Consider the following 18,697-nt stretch of genomic DNA (forward strand, 5'->3'; position numbering starts at 1 on the left):
TTCTTATATTGGTTGCGCTTGTTTTGGGAAAAAATTGTGATTTTATTGTTATATATCTCCGGCTCGCATCATCGTAAACCCCGGAAAGTTTTATCGAAATCAGTTTAGTATTTTTTGTGTGATGCTCGAAACAAACAAACGAGATAAAAATATACACCAGTTATTATGTCAGATCATAACCTTTCAAATATAAACAGTTTCATCAAAATCGGTCCAGTAGTTTTTTTTTGCGTCGATCTCGAACAAACAAACAAACAAAATACAGTTACATTGATTTAGGAGATTAAGCTAGTCCTCTCTTGGGAGCAAGGAAAAAACGACGTCGATTCGTCCACGAAGAAGACTGTCATCTAGTGTAGCGTGCTCGCACGAGTCGCAAATTGTATTGCCGTGTTTTTATGCGGGAGCAAAAGACTTCCCTCATCTCTCCCCGTCAATCCTCGAACAAGGAACAGGTCTTCTACTCCTCGGCGGCCGTGGCGTGTTCCCGGCAGCTCTATCACCGCCGCAAGTCACGAAGACGTCCGCCAGGAGCCGGTACCGCCGCGGTTAATGGCCTGCGTGTCTCTCAGGAGTCGCGAGTCGAACAAAGCGGGGCGGGTAAAGAGGAGGCGCAGCAGGACCGGAAGAGGGGAGCAGGGTGGTTTCCGGCGCCGCTCCCTCCTGGGCGGAAGCACCGACAAGAAGGAAGACGAAGAAAGAAAGAAAGAAGCTCCGCGCTCAACGCAGATGGCCGGGCGAAATTCTCTTCCCTGAGGCGTCGTGCCCAGAAACATCTTAAGAGAACCTGCGGACAGGGGTGTCCAACCCACAAATGATGATGGCGCATTCTCCCCACCCCCTCAAACCAACAATCGCCCACCTTAAAAACAGTTATTTACCAAGGACTTTGAATCTGATAGTGTCCAAGCAGGTGGTCCGGGGGTCCTACCAAAAAAAAAGTTTAAAAAATAGGTAATAAATTTTTTTTTTAAATGGAATTATAAAACTAAAGTACTAAGTGAAATATTGCAATTTGGTGGCAGTTAATATTAAGTGATATATAATTTTTATTTTTTTTAGATTTTTTGTTTAATTACTTTTTATCCTCCCCAAGTGTCTGAAATTTCCCCTCAAAATTGTTCTCAGTGGTGCAACTCGTGCCATGGTGCTCCTCCCTCCCCCCTCCCGTGGGCGTACCTGCCTGTAGACGCTTAGACACAGGTCACCTTCACGTAAGTTCTGGTGTCAAGAGATGGTGTCTGACGGTGCAAAGTAACCTCCAGGCGCTTCATAGACGCTCAGTAGTAGAGGAAATGCAGTCTTATTGGTTAGAGCTTCTCTAGCCAACCGTGGCCAGCGAAGACACAAAGTTGTAAATACGAACACAATCTGTAAAACAGTAACATTCTTCCTCTTCTCTTGTCTACAAACTCTTCATACACACACAGAACCGCCAAATTTTACAAATATTTCCTTGGAACTAGTTGACAAATTATTACTTTAGAAACTACAAGCTATTCGCGTAAATAAAGCAACATGTAGCTTTGGAATAAGTTGCCAGTGTCTAACATGACCCGGTTATATTTATGGCTTACTTGTTAAAAGGTTTGTTAAAAACACTTGCATGGGAACTAATAAACACAAGTCTTAGGAGTGCACGTAAGTCATCCATAGAAAGACAGAAGCCTGGGTTCAATAACATTTTAAAACTTAGTTGGGCACAGGAACATTTTCATGAAAATATTTCCTTATCTGAAATAACAAGTATGGCAGTTAAAGTAAGTACATAGTTAAAATGAAGAAACATAACATCGGTTCAAAATTTTACTTGCAGCGTTACAGATAGTTGTGTAGTGACATTCAGAAAGTTTTGCATACATTCTTCAATTTACTTGATGAATTCGCTGTATAATTTAAATATTTATCACTTGATTTAATATTTTCTGTGATGTGCAAAAAAATACAGATCACAAAACTTGCAGCAGATTACGATTCTTTGATTTTCATTGCACTATTCAAACAACCACAAAAATTTTCGGTTTTAAAGACATGATACAGATACAAATCGGATTGACCTCGCTGTGGAAAGAAATACATAAATATGATAGCAAGAATCCTGTCAAAAGTTATAATATGCCTCTCTCGTGGAGAAATAAGTATTAATAAGACATAGTATGTTTTTACAAATTTTTTGACAAAATAAAATATGTTTATTCGTTATTTATGCACATACATTATGATTAGTTAAATTATTTATAATAAGCTATACATTGTAACTTAAGATATCATAATCAGAATTTCAGTCCACAATTTTTTTGAACAGTGGTAAACTTTTTTTTAGTCTGTTACGGTGATTAAGATTTCGTTTCCTGCAGTAAAATTATAATGTTATTTAAACATATTATTATTTTCTGAATATTTTTTGTTTTGTTAACTTAAATATATATTTTTTTAGCTGATTTTTACCGCGTGTTTAGTGAAGGTAAAGAAAAATGAGGATGCAAAATTTTTCTCGCGTAACTTTGTTTCTTTGCCAGTGAGTGTTCCAGATAAGATTCTTTAGTAACAAAAGTCTGCAATGTATTAACCGAATGTTAGAAACCTGGGTAACAAGTACGTATTACGAATGGCTTTCAGGTAGTTTTCTAGAGAAAAAAACCGGTTGGTTACTAATGTAAACCAGCCATTAAAATAATTTACAAACCAATAATTGTGTTAATTACTTCACGTGCGAATGAATATTTTTGAAATGATTATTAAAAACTAATTCAATAAAGTTACGATCTTACGTTGCACGGTTATACAGTCATACAATAATATAATTTCAGTCATTCTGGGGTATTAAGATATTTTAAAATATTTTAAGTGATATTTGGGATTTTATAAGCAATTCTCATTATACAAGATAAAAACAATTATTTTAATAGTAAAGCTCAAAAACACATACTAGCTAAAAATACTTTGGGGACCATAATCATAGATTTTTTGTCGGTGTCACCAAATTCTCAGATAATAGGCAAAAAGTTAAGAAGACAAAACTGAATTGATAAGTTACAGAAACGTATTTAAAAATTAAGGTAGAAATAAAAATATATGTAGACTTTGGTAGAATAAACATGGATCTTCATCAGGTATAGAAATAACTGCGAAGCCAGCAAATACACGGAACTCGTTGCTTAACAAGACAATACCGTGGCAGTGTCAGCCAATAACACGAACTTTTATCCGCGCAGCCGATAAGGAGGTTGATTGATTGCCATTGGCTGGGACTGGAGAGGTGACGCAGCAATCGGCAAAATATCGATGTTTTCAAGTGCTCTCGATCAAACTGCGAGTGTTTGCTGACCGGAACAGAAACCAGACCTGAAACGTGGCTTCTGTTTTCGTCGTATGAGACCCACCGTGTCTCTACTGTGTCGCCTTGCCTTTGTGCATTGATGTATCCACTTTTTTTATTTGTTGTTGCATGCCATCTTAATTTATTCGTCTGGTGTTGTATAAATATTTCCGTTGCTTTATTGCATTTAGTAATCTAATCCGATTCAGTAATGTGTTATTTACATAAATCTTTTACAGCAAAAATCTTGGCATGTTTCTTGGTGTTTAGACATACCTAGTATAAAGCTGTTAAATTTAATTCACACGTCTTCACTAAAGTACTACCAATGTCGCACATTTATTTAAAAAATTGGGAAATTGGTCTACTTATGCGCCAATTTTTAAAATGTCTCCAAATTTTCGTTATATAATCTACACAACCTATCCATACATAAACTTAGCCAATAAATATCATGATTCACAGGTAGAAAATACAAAAATTAAACTCATTAAATAATAATTTGTCCTCTCAAAATGACATCAATCACTGTATATTTAACATTTCGTTTTATCATTATCATAGTTTTGGATCAAATGGGACTCAGACCAGCAACATTGACGGATAAAACAGAATATAGAATTTTTTTTAAAGATTCGTTGACAACGAGGTCCTTATCAGCAGACAAGCAATATTTACAAGTCAGGAAATTAAAGGAGGAAATTGGCCACGGCCTATTTTGAGGATTCATCCTAGCATTTGCCTGGTGTGATTCCAGGAAGTCGTGGGAAACCGAAATCATAATGGACAACCAGGATTTGAACGTGAAGGCAAACATAGTGTCCTAACACCTAACCATCTCGCTTGGTCAGAATTCTGAAGTCAAAATGTTATAGAAAGTGTGAAAATATTTAGTTTCTAAGGGTTATTTAGGGCGTAAGTAGTGAACGCTCTTACGGGCGTGGACCTGCAAAAGGGCCTTGGTGTGTACACAGTTAAATATACGTCTTATGGTTTTACAAAAAAAAAAACATATTATTTCTGAACTTATTTCCAAAATATTTTTATTGTTACTTTAAAATATTATGCACATTTTAGCACACTGCTGTGTGAGAAACAAAAATAATGAAAGCAATTTTAAGTTTCTTCATTTTTTATTTCGGAGACTTGAATATTTGCTGGCTCAGTCAAACCATTAGGATTTAAATAGTCCATGGAAATATAAGGTACAATTTACACTGTTATATTTATAAATTTACTTAGGAAATATTTTGGCAGGTGGTTTCCAATGAACGTGTTTGCAAAAGGACCACCTAATAATCACCGCGCGGCAGGACGTTTGTTCTGGTAGTGCGTGAAGACCTGGTAGTGCGTGAAGACGTGGTAGTGCGTGAAGACGTGGTAGCGCGTGAAGACGTGGTAGTGCATGAAGACGTGGGCGACGGCTCGAGGGAAGAGGAGAAGAGGAACAGCGCAGGACTACAACGACTGCGGCGTGTCGGAAGCCAGCCGCTCGTGCTTTGACGAACCGCCTTGTTCTTGGGCACCAGCCAAGAGAGGACCACTCCTTATGTCCTGGTTCCCTCCCGCCCTTGAGCCATTCAGTGGCTCCGTTCCAGATAGGCACCGGCCCCAAGGGGGACCAGCACCCGCCATCTTGGATAATTACATCTCTCTGCTATAATTCCTTGGTATCACAAGGCGTAAATAATATCTTCCACACCTTCTTTACCTTGTTGCAATCACAGGCTCTAGTCTGTAAGTGCCGCGAGGAAATAACTTATTATTTATCGCGGGCGACTACAAACTATCGTGATAGCCACATCAGTTCACAATATTGTTGACTTCAAAAAAAATCCAAAGCTAAGACCAATGCCATGTAAAAATAAAATATCACGGAATATTTATAGCAAGCGGTATTGCAAAGTATTTTAAATTGCAAAACTTGCGAGGCCTGGTCCCCCTTAAGGATCAGAGCTCCACCAGGTCTCTCACACGAGCGCTGAGGGAAAATGAGCGAAGGAATGACATTTTATTATTCAGGCGACCGTCTTGTTGTGATTCAAGTCACTAGAAACAACAGCACACAGTGACACATATCAACAATAGTGGAGGTAAAGAGATGGCCGTGCCTACGCTCGCTGGTGCTTCTAGCGCGGCATGGCCTCTAGGCACCATCTTCTCGTCGTACGTTGAGCGGTGACAGTAGTATACGAATGTATGTCCTGCGGCTGGCTTCTGGCTGTGGAGCCTGTGGAGCCGACCGCCATCTTGGATTGTGATGTCACAGCGGCCATCTTGGTTGACCTTGACCTTTGACATTTGACCTTGACCCCGGCGGCCATTTTGGATCCGCCATTTTGGATCCGCCATTTTGGATCCGCCATCTTGGATGCAGCGTAACGGGACACGCCGTAACGGGACACGGCGTAACGGGACACGGCGTAACGGGACAAGTAGGTCACGGTCGACATCTTTAAAATCCGCCATCTTTAAATCGAGCGCCCCACTCATTATGAAGAAATTTTCGTCTCTGTCGCCATATTGATTTTTTCTGTTCCACTGGAGGCCGCCATCTTGGATACCGTCGACTCTGTTTCTGTCGTTTGTTCCTAGATAGCCCCAGCGTCACTCTTGAATTTTTTTCTGTTCCACTGGAGGCCGCCATCTTGGATACCGTTGACTTTGTTTCTGTTGTTTGCTCCTAGATAGCGCCAGCGTCGCTCTGTCTCAACACATAAGGTCGATGTTCCATTACCTACCAGAGCTAGTATGGTCCTTATCGACATATCAAATTTATTTTTTTATGCAAAATACATTGGAAGCGCTGTGATTCGAACCAGCGCAGCTCTGATCTCTAGGTTGGAAAACATATGCCTTTAACCGCTCGGCTATCGAGACATTTACCAGACTGAGAATAAAATAAGGTATATAAAAAAATAACATGCATATCGAGACTTGATTTTTTTTTTAAATTTTAAGTAATAATAGCACTACATGTTCGAGACAGATCCGCCATCTTGTAATAAGTCGTAACTGTTGCAATTATCGTTACGCCCGCAATCATTAAAATCCGCAATTTTTATGTTAGAAAATCGGGTAAAATTTTAAAAATCATTAAAAAAAATTATTTAATCGAATAAATAATAAAAATTTAAAAACCACTGTTGCAGTTATCGTTACGGCCGCCATCTTGGATTATATAAATTTTGCATATTTCGTTACACCCGCCATCTTGGTTGAGTACTATGTCATCGTTACACTTTATGTTGCGGCCGTCATATTGGATCCTATTAATGTTGCAATTACCGTTATGGTCGACATTTTTAAATTTAGTCGTCATCTTGGAAATACATAATTTTTATGTTAGAAAATCGGGAAAAATCCCAATATTCGTCAAAAAATTAACTTATTAGAATTCTGATTGATTATATCGATTCCCGTCCTTGGTTCGAAACCGTTAAGAGCATACAACCGATCCTTCCTACACGGAAGCTACCTAGACTGATCTACCACCACCAGTACCAAGGTATACATCGTCAGCTGGTATGACATCATGTCCGCCATCTTGTCTTAGTCCGCTGGAGACCGTCATCTTGTTTTCATCTGCTAGAGTGTGCCGATACCATGTAGTATAATTTTATGTTCACCATACCTTTAACCTCGACTGTAGGCATTGATCTTTGTCATTGACCTTGTACTTTGACCTTAACCTTGACCTTGAACTTTGACCTTGTACTTTGACCTTGAAATTTGACCTTGACCTTGACATTCGACCTTGACATTGAACTTTGACCTTGACCTTGAACTTTGACCTTGACCTTGAAATTTGACCTTAACCTTGACATTCGGCCCTAACCTTGAAAATTATCCTTGACCTTGATCTTTGACTTTGAACTTGACGACCATCATGGATCCGACAGTTATGTTTAGTACATGCTACCAGGAGTACCTACCACCTGCTAGTAGTCATTGCCATCATCTATTTTTTGTCTGATGGAGGACACAATCTTGTGTGTACTCGTCTTACCATTCTAACCCGCTGCAGTGCGGTAATCATTTATTATTACCGAGGTGCCCCCGACATCTTGAAATTCGGTCGCCATTTTGAAATCATGTAATTATTTAGCTAGAAAAGCGGGAAAAAATTCCAATAGTCACCGAAAAAATAAATTATTAATTTACAAATTGATTAGATCAGTTCCTGTCCACGGTTCGATTCTTGAACAGTGACAGTTGTAACTAAATATTAAATAAATTTTAGATTCTGTTTTCCATTACCTTTCGCGGAGTTTATTAATCATTCTCTCTACGAAAAGCAGCTCAAGACAATATACCTGACGAACGAATTAAATACAGCGTCGCAATGCTTTACATGAAAGCCTAGTTTTTTGATATTTAGATTATCCTTTAAAATGTTCATGTACAAAGTCATCCATACATATAGCCCAAGTGTCTCAGGACCATGAGATCGAGTCATGAACAGTAAGTCATATAGTCCATGAACACAGTACACACAGGAAAACGGAATGTACACACAGTACACACAGTACACACAGGAAAAAGGAATTTACACACAGTACACACAGGACAATGGAATATACACACAGGAAAACGTAATGTACACACAGGAAAACGGAATTTACACACATGAAAACGAAAAGTACACACAGGAAAACGAAATGTACACACAGGAAACGGAACGTACACACAGTACTTACAGGAAACGTGACGTACACACAGGAAAACGGAACGTACACACAGTACACACAGGAAAACGGAACGTACACACAGTACACACAGGAAACGGGATGTACACACAGGAAAACGAAATGTACACACAGGAAAACTAAATGTACAAACAGGAAAACGAAATGTACAAACAGGAAAACGAAATGTACACACAGGAAAACGAAATGTACACACAGGAAAACGAAATGTACAAACAGGAAAACGAAATGTACAAACAGGAAAACGAAATGTACAAACAGGAAAACGAAATGTACAAACAGGAAAACGAAATGTACACACAGGAAAACGGAATGTACACACAGGAAATCGGAACGTACACACAGTACACACAGGAAACTGAATGATCACACATACAGTAGCGGAAACACAGGCTTATTTGGAAATCAGGATACAAGAAATAAATCATACTTTTTTTAAAATATAAATAATTCATTTTAATTTCCATTAGTACACACATGACAGTTAATCAAATGATTATTGTATGTAGCCAACGTTCCGAAGTTCTTTAAGTATGGTCGATACTTCCACGATATGCGAGTAGTTCCCTCTACGAACAGATGCCACCATCAGTCTAAGCCGGTCATCCAATATGTTTGGATCTTTCCATTATGTGGAATCAATCTCTTCTGCCACCATCTTCATTGCTTGTTTATTATAAATATTATGATCTCTGGTGTCTTCCGTTTTAACACCAACCTCAGGGTTACTTTCATCATCTAGCCAGCGATCATCACAAGCTTGATCAGATTTATTATAACACGACGTTTCCATCGCTTCGGTCTCAGGACACCAACACATTCTTCGATCTTGTCAGCTTTAGGTTCTGCATCACAGTCTATGTCTTTGTAAACAGCCTCAGAGTCACTGTAGCAATCACCGTAGAAGACAACGTCTTCACTCAGATTACTGCAAGAACTCGATATCGTTGATGTCGAAGGGTCTTCATCGCCTGTATGCTTCCTTTTCAGGAGTCCACAATTTATACAAAGTATGGAGGATCTGCTAAAGATAGACTTGAATGTATTCTCACTTTTCACGGTGTTGATACATTCATTAGTTTCAGTGTTCCCGATACCATCAACATCATTCAATATTTGTTTCTCGTCACGATCGGCGTGCTACGGCTTCCATCTTTTCTATATTAATAATATTATTTGTCTTATAATCTCCGCGTCCGTGTCACTATCACAGATGTAAATCATCATCATAGCTGTCATCAATATTATCATGAGCTGCATCAATATCACTCATTTTATGATATCGTTTCCACATTTCAGTTGTCAGTGATTAACCACAATATATGATTTTGTGAGCTCCATTCTCATTTTCTTTAAAAGCCTAAGTGTGCAGTTTTATTATTTAATCTGTCATCCCATCATCACAAACTCAATTAAATCATCTTAGTATATAGAAGAAAAAATCATCACTGTTCCTTTCATTTAATCATAGGAACCGCATCATCCTTTCCACCTATAGTGTAGTTTCTTGAGCCCAAGAGTCTTTCATTATATATACCATGCAGTGTTCTTCAAGAGATGTGGTGTACTAACAGTTCTACATACAAATCCATCCTATCAATAATTTGTTTACACATAAAAAAACCTTCACGCTATTTTTTTCGTGTTTTACTAAATTATCTCTTCGACTAAAATAATTACCACACATAGTAATTTCTACAAAGGACACTTTGTCCAAGACATTTTAACCATCATCTGTCTGAAAACAACCATGTCCCATCTATATCACAAAGTAAACGAGGGTTAGTGGAGATAGGTCAAACAAGTGCTAGTCCCTCATAGGGTAAGAACCATGTGTTCGATACCTATCTCAGTCAATGTAGCATCTATGTATTTTTCCTACCTCATGTAGAAAAATATCTTACAATGCATACGAATTTAAACTTATTCATGTACGACCAGGCAAAGAATTTAAATTCAAGCACGTCAACCGCAAAATAAAAATTCTCAAGGATAGAGACAGAGACTACACGATCGAGACACGCCTACCGTCACCCGCAAATGAACATTGACCCCTCGCGCGGGAGTTGCAAGCTAGCAGAATGCTGCGACAGTCATATGTTTGCTCGAGACATGCATACATCACGTCGCTAGCCTTCCAACCCATTTCACGTAAAACTCCAGTGAAATCGTAATCCGGCATACGTAAAGTACTTGCTGGAACCACTTCAAAGTATACATCACTGAACCAGAGCAGAAAATTAGCTTACACATGTATAACTTGCTACCATCAAAAAAAAATTTGTAGCACATATACGAGAGGAGTCGAACCCTACATACCATACTGTGAAAGTCGATACTCCGATAATTATAAGCGGCAAAATATTTTAAATCAAGACCCCGGCCAGTATATATTATTTTTTTCATGTTTTAAAAATTCATGTTAGTAATCAGCAACGAAGGAGTGAGTAACTTGGACGAAGAACCGTTTACCAAGTATCCGGAATCTTACTGATACAACCCATCCAGTGCACCAGCTTACTCCGAAGTGTGCGCAATTGATTAACATTATTCAATTTTTTAATATCACGTCCGTAGTGTACACCAATATATGACAGGTTACGATTTAAGACCATAAATTTCCCACAAGTCTGTTAGTTTTATTTCGGGGAGTAATAAATTATTTCTCAGAAAAAATAAATCAAGTTCCTATCAGATTTTCTCTAATGTTACGGTATTACCTGTACCTGCACATTACCAAAACATCTCCCATAAAAAATCTTAAGAATGCAGATGGCATACTCAGACAAAAATAATTTTAACAAAAAAAAAACAGTCTTCAGCATTATTGATAAAAAAATAATACACACAAACAAGACAAAACGCGCATTACAAATTCGACCTAAATTTCGTGTCAAATTTAGTTTATTACATTGAGATAAACGATGTAGGTTAGGGAAAAATATATAAAAAATTCTTTAATTCTATAATTTATTTAAAATTGTACATTTATACACAATAAAATCTGACATGGTATATATATCGTATACATTTCTCAGTTCATGCGACATTCATTTTTATTAAAGAAATTATTATAGTTCGTTTTTAGAGTGACAAAATAAAAATAATTCATACAGATCTCGATACATCAGTTCAGGAGTGTAACACATTAGAGGGCCAGAAATTATGCTAGAAACCCGTCTTTACAAAATTTATAATGTTTTTTCAAGTAAAATTTTCGTGTAACCTGTATTCCGCACTTCTCACACAGAAATTTTACACGTTCAAGATTACTTCTGCAGCCATGCTTTTCATGGATGCGTGTACTTCGTAGTCGTTCAAATCGTTTACCACAGTAGCAGCACTGATACAGATATTCATCGCAATTACCATCGCTTCCCCGCTGTACAACCTGCAAATGAACTTTGCTTTTACAATGCCTAATCAAATTACTTTTGTTTTTTGAAATGTACACCACACGGGTCACACGGAAATGTCACACGATCAGCGTTTCTTCTACAGACATGATTTTCATGTCTTCTTGCATGTTGACGGTATTTAAAACTTTTGTCACAGTACGTAAACAGATGTCTTGTCGTTAGACCTTGAGTCACCGACGGCTCGGAAAGTATCTTACTTACAATGTGCACTGCTGTTGTAGGCGACGAAGTCCCGTATGTTGCATGAGCTGGAGATTTCCCAGTCGACATTGACAGATCATCTGTACTGGATGCCAAAGAATCTGATGTATACACGACTGATGCAGAAGCTGGGAATTGCTCACAAAATGTTGTATTTACCAAATGCGATGTAGTTGCAGGTATCGGAGTCTCCTCTGCGTTCGATAATGCACACATTGAAGTCTCTTGGAGTGAAGAGACAGTAGATACAGCCATCATCGGGATCTCTGGAGATGGTAGCCTCGTTACCATCGGAATCTCTGGAGCTGTCCTCATAGTTGTCATCGAGATCTGCTTCGTCATCATCGCCTCCGTCGTCAGGGACCCCGGTGAAGACGCGAGACCCTCCGTCAAGATCTCTGCAGTCGTTGACCCCGCCACCATTGAGATTTGTACCGATGTCGACGTTGCTACCATTGACTTCGGATACACATCAATATTCATATACAAGACTTATATGCAGACGAGCCAATCCATCAGATCTGCACTGCACCACTACAAGAGGTGGACTGAGGGACCTGCTGTCTAAGACTCGCTTAAATAACCATGTTCGCTTGTATAATACGCAAGTCAATACATCATCCATTGTTATTACTTAAAAAATTAGGAATTTCAAGGAATGAGAATTTAAATTATATATACAAACAACTAATCACACATCCTACATACACGGTTAATTTAGACTTAATAGAGGAGCAAGAGTCTGTGATCAATGGAACTCTCACAACCCAAACAAAATTTAAAGTAGGTACCCAAATTTAAATATTATTATGTAGAGCTACACATAACATCCAACTGACTCCAAATGACTACAGCACATGACTTAAATAATTTATACGATACCAGGCTAGGTCCAAAGTCAATTTTTTTGTACCTCTCATCTACAGTTCAGAGGACCTTCAGTGTTGATATAGCTACAGCCAAGACATGTCCAGTACCATACATCTTCAAAGCCTTCAAAGTCGATCCTTGTTAAGCCTTACGACAAAAGTCTCCGAAACAAGAGACCTACTCTACAAGTTTACTAGACATTTTAAGCTTGTCATAGCACACATCGATAAAAATCTTCGTAAATAACCGCTTCATGACGTAGTAATCGTCTGATTAATGAACTTTTGTTTTTGCCTGATTTCCACCTGTTAAAATTATTTTTTAAGTGTTGATTTGATAATATGACTTCGGAAATTTATACGAAACTCTGAATAAAATTACCTGTCTTAGACACCAAGGACAATGCAGTTTGTCCTTTATGTTAATGCTTCTCAGCTGTCTCAAAGCATATTATTTTTTTGAGTAAGGTTATTATTTTTTTAATCCACCTGATAAAAATATTGTATGTGCTGATTTATTGACAGAATTTTACTAATTAAATGTAACTCTGAATAGAAATGTCATGACTCATTATGTAAAAAAATTCTTCATGCAGGGTTAGATTTCACACAAATAATCAGGAGCACTCGGAGAAAACCATTAGATTTCTCCCAAATAATTAGGAGCACTCGGAGAAAACCATAAGATGTCTAGTGAAGTATAATCAGGAGCACTCGGAGAAAACCATAAGATGTCTAGTCAGGTATAATCAGGAGCACACGGAGAAAACCACCATAATATTGTCAAGAATAATCGGAATCTCACGGAGAAAACCGTCATAATATTGTCAAGAATAATCGGAAGCACACGGAGAAAACCACCATAATATTGTCAAGAATAATCGGAAGCACACGGAGAAATCCATCAGGGAGGATGTCGTTTATAAACACCATAAATTATTAATTTTTTTTTAAAAAGTCCAAATTTAATCCTGCTTAAGCAAAGAGTTCACAAGCTGACTTGTGCTAGAACTCTCATGTTGCTTAAGCAAAGAGTTCTAGCACAAGCTGACTTGTGCTAGAACTGTCATGTTGCTTAAGCAAAAAGTTCACAAGCTGACTTGTGCTAGAACTCTCATGTTGCTTAAGCAAAGAGTTCACAAGCGGGCTTGTGCTAGAACTCTCATGTTGCTTAAGCAAAGAGTTCACAAGCGTGCTTGTGCTATAACTCTCATGTTGCTTAAGCAGGATTAAATTTGGACTTTTTAAAAAAAAAATTGATAATTTATGGTGTTTATAAACGACATCCTCCCTGATGGATTTCTCCGTGTGCTTCCGATTATTCTTGACAATATTATGGTGGTTTTCTCCGTGTGCTTCCGATTATTCTTGACAATATTATGACGGTTTTCTCCGTGAGATTCCGATTATTCTTGACAATATTATGGTGGTTTTCTCCGTGTGCTCCTGATTATACCTGACTAGACATCTTATGGTTTTCTCCGAGTGCTCCTGATTATACTTCACTAGACATCTTATGGTTTTCTCCGAGTGCTCCTAATTATTTGGGAGAAATCTAATGGTTTTCTCCGAGTGCTCCTGATTATTTGTGTGAAATCTAACCCTGAATGAAGAATTTTTTTACATAATGAGTCATGACATTTCTATTCAGAGTTACATTTAATTAGTAAAATTCTGTCAATAAATCAGCACATACAATATTTTTATCAGGTGGATTAAAAAAATAATAACCTTACTCAGAAAAATAATATGCTTTGAGACAGCTGAGAAGCATTAACATAAAGGACAAACTGCATTGTCCTTGGTGTCTAAGACAGGTAATTTTATTCAGAGTTTCGTATAAATTTCCGAAGTCATATTATCAAATCAACACTTAAAAAATAATTTTAACAGGTGGAAATCAGGCAAAAACAAAAGTTCATTAATCAGACAATTACTACGTCATGAAGCAACTGAGAAACGCTATCACACACGAAGATTTCCCTTCCCCTTGAGTTCTAGCGAAGCCATCCTACTGTTGCGATCGTTAGGGAGCATCCTGCATCCCACACAAATCATTGACTGTTTATACAGACAACTGATACATGATGGTTGCTAATATGTGAATAGATTATCTTGTGATTCTTGCTAGGCCATGATATTATTCACTAATTTTTAAATAAGGTCAATGTTCTTCCTCTTGAGATCTAGGGAGGCACACCTTTTTCAAGAGATCGTGAGTGAGCATTCCGTAACCTACAACCAACTTTGGTTGCTTTTACAACATAACATATGAGGAAATATGAAGGTGGGTAGTAAAACTACGTGAAACATGATTTTTTGTTTTCAAAATGAGAAAAAAAAATCTTTTTTCGTAAATAATTGATGAATGTTCATACATAAAAATACGAAGTACCTAAATAATACTTTTAGTGGCTATTCAAACATTATGGAGTACATACAGTCTAGTGAAGGTACGATACTCAAATATCGATCTCGATCTGAAGGACATTGTACATACTGTAGCAAATACTTTGATAAAAGCTATAATGCTCGTAGACATGAATAGAACGATTGTGATAAAAGTCCATTCCGTCAAATACTAAGTTGTGACAAGTGTGGTAGGCGGATGACACGAAGAGAGAATTTAAAAAGACACTATAAAACTTGTAAAGCCAAGCTCGCGCAGGAGATAAAGTACGAAGATGGAGACGATATGCTCGGGGACAGTATGTCTTACAATGAAATTGATCGACCTAGTCTTAAAAGCGATTGTGTTAAAATCTCTCCAGGTCTTGAGAAAAGATATAGCTTAAATGGTGATGGAGATATAAGTAAGGTTGAAGATAATGAAAGTAGCATCTCCAGAAAAAGTGACAAGGCGTCGTATAGTAGACTTCTACAGACTTTGGAATATTTTTTTGGAAAATTAGCAAGTAAGCTTGTTGCCAATGATGGTACTCCAATGTCAAAAAATTCGAAATACTGGAATATGCAAGATGAAGATGTCAGTGTGTTTGATAAAGATGTGGACAGCATCGATGATGATGATGATACAAATTATCATAATCATTATTACAACGATTTTCAGAATATGTTCAGCAAACATTCGAAGAAGATGGTGGCATCAAGTGAAATTGATTATATATCGTGGAAAGACCCGAACGTGTTAACGAACAGGTTGCGACTTTTACTTGTTTCGCAAGATGACGAAATTGTATCAGTTATCAAAGAAACGTGGACTATTCTTGATGAACTTAGAATTTTCGGGTATATATAATAAGTTAGTAATGTGTATTGACTGATGAAATTTTATACTTTTGTATTTTTGATATAAATATAATTTTAAAAATTGTTATTAAAATGAGTCGTTATTCATGCCCTAATAAAGTTCATGTGTATGCTACTTTAAAGAATTGAGTTGAGTATGAATATATTTATATATGTATCTGTGTGTGTGTGGATGAAGGAAAGTTTCCATTTTTCTGTATGTAGATGATGGAAAATGAGTGTCGAAGAAGGAAAGAGTATGTAGAATTAAGTATCGATGATGGAAAATGAGTGTTGAATTGAGTGTTGATGATGGAAATTGAGTGTCGAATTGGGGGTCGATGATGGAAATTGAGTGTCTAATTGAGAGTCGAAGATGGAAATTGAGTGTTGAATTGGGTGTCGATGATGGAAATTGAGTGTCGAATTGAGTGACGATGATGGAAATTGAGTGTCGAATTGAGTGTCGATTATGGAAAATGAGTGTTGAATTGAGTGTCGATTAAGGAAAATGAGTGTCGAATTGAGTGTCGAATATGGAAACTGAGTGTTGAATTGAGTGTCGACTATGGAAAATGAGTGTTGAATTGCGTGTCGATGATGGAAAATGAGTGCCGATGATGGGAAGTGAGTGTTGAATTAAGTGTCGTTGATGGAAAGTGAGTGTTGAATTGAGTGTCGAAAATGGAAAATGAGTGCCGAATTGAGATTAGATTATGGAATGTGAGTGTTGAATTGAGTGTCGATGATGGTTAATTTGCATTTGTGTGCATGTTAATGATGGAAAATGAGTGTTGACTCAAGTGCTTATGATGTAATATGAGTGTTAGTGATGGCTAATGAGTGTAGAATTCCTTGCATCCAGCACTGTGTATGTGTAGCTAGGTTCTGAAGGTTCAATGGATTCCTGGTCCTATATAAAAGTAAACTTTGCTAACATGTTCACTGTCAGGCTTATTTAATTAGCAGTCGGCATGCTGTTAAATATTCGAATGTAAATAAATAATAGGATGTTATTTGACTTCTTTTAGTTTATGTGTGCTGAGTGTAGTCGAGTAGGCTGATATAAGTAAGTGAGGAGCTTAATGTAGAATGATCATGTGTTGACGAATATGATGGTGACCTACTGTATGTTCTTAAACCGAATGCTAGTGGTCTGATAATATTTTGGGTTATTTACGAAGATTTTTATCGATGTGTGCTATGACAAGCTTAAAATGTCTAGTAAACTTGTAGAGTAGGACTCTTGTTTCGGAGACTTTTGTCGTAAGGCTTAACAAGGATCGACTTTGAAGGCTTTGAAGATGTATGGTACTGGACATGTCTTGGCTGTAGCTATATCAACACTGAAGGTCCTCTGAACTGTAGATGAGAGGTACAAAAAAATTGACTTTGGACCTAGCCTGGTATCGTATAAATTATTTAAGTCATGTGCTGTAGTCATTTGGAGTCAGTTGGATGTTATGTGTAGCTCTACATAATAATATTTAAATTTGGGTACCTACTTTAAATTTTGTTTGGGTTGTGAGAGTTCCATTGATCACAGACTCTTGCTCCTCTATTAAGTCTAAATTAACCGTGTATGTAGGATGTGTGATTAGTTGTTTGTATATATAATTTAAATTCTCATTCCTTGAAATTCCTAATTTTTTTAAGTAATAACAATGGATGATGTATTGACTTGCGTATTATACAAGCGAACATGGTTATTTAAGCGAGTCTTAGACAGCAGGTCCCTCAGTCCACCTCTTGTAGTGGTGCAGTGCAGATCTGATGGATTGGCTCGTCTGCATATAAGTCTTGTATATGAATATTGATGTGTATCCGAAGTCAATGGTAGAAACGTCGACATCGGTACAAATCCCAATGGTGGCGGGGTCAACGACTGCAGAGATCTTGACGGAGGGTCTCGCGTCTTCACCGGGGTCCCTGACGACGGAGGCGATGATGACGAAGCAGATCTCGGTGACAACTATGAGGACAGCTCCAGAGATTCCGATGGTAACGAGGCTACCATCTCCAGAGATCCCGATGATGGCTGTATCCACTGTCTCTTCACTCCAAGAGACTTCAATGTGTGCATTATCGAACGCAGAGGAGACTCCGATACCTGCAACTACATCGCATTTGGTAAATACAACATTTTGTGAGCAATTCCCAGCTTCTGCATCAGCAGTGGCGTAGCCAGGATTTGTGTATGGGGGGTGTTAAGAAGCCTGCAACTCCCCCCCCCCCCCGTGTTAAAGCGGGTGGGTCCGGGGGTCCCCCCCCCCCGGGAAAATTTGGTTTTTAAGGTGTAAAATAGTGGTATTTAGCTGTTTTCGGTACTTAAATTTAAATATTGTAATGGTAAATTTTTATTAATTGTTAATATGAAATTTGTTTGAGTGATGAATAAGAAATTTAATTAAAATTTGCTGCTAAGGGGGGGGTTTGAACCCCTAAAACCCCCCCCTGGCTACGCCCCTGTGCATCAGTCGTGTATACATCAGATTCTTTGGCATCCAGTACAGATGATCTGTCAATGTCGACTGGGAAATCTCCAGCTCATGCAACATACGGGACTTCGTCGCCTACAACAGCAGTGCACATTGAAAGTAAGATACTTTCCGAGCCGTCGGTGACTCAAGGTCTAACGACAAGACATCTGTTTACGTACTGTGACAAAAGTTTTAAATACCGTCAACATGCAAGAAGACATGAAAATCATGTCTGTAGAAGAAACGCTGATCGTGTGACATTTCCGTGTGACCCGTGTGGTGTACATTTCAAAAAACAAAAGTAATTTGATTAGGCATTGTAAAAGCAAAGTTCATTTGCAGGTTGTACAGCGGGAAAGCGATGGTAATTGCGATGAATATCTGTATCAGTGCTGCTACTGTGGTAAACGATTTGAACGACTACGAAGTACACGCATCCATGAAAAGCATG

The 18,697-nt window shown here is 37.9% G+C and overlaps 1 protein-coding gene across 1 annotated transcript in view; it reads right to left on the reverse strand.

Moving 5' to 3' along the window:
* Positions 1-4,618: 4,618 nt before the first annotated feature.
* Positions 4,619-18,697, reverse strand: part of LOC134533448 (uncharacterized) — a 47,979-nt gene continuing 33,900 nt past the window's right edge. The window contains exon 3 of the mRNA XM_063370971.1: positions 4,619-4,743. Within this exon, the coding sequence (XP_063227041.1) occupies positions 4,619-4,743 (125 nt within the window). The remainder of the gene's footprint in view (positions 4,744-18,697) is intronic.

This window comes from Bacillus rossius, chromosome 6 (assembly GCF_032445375.1).
Source record: "Bacillus rossius redtenbacheri isolate Brsri chromosome 6, Brsri_v3, whole genome shotgun sequence".
NCBI classification, from domain to species: domain Eukaryota; kingdom Metazoa; phylum Arthropoda; class Insecta; order Phasmatodea; family Bacillidae; genus Bacillus; species Bacillus rossius.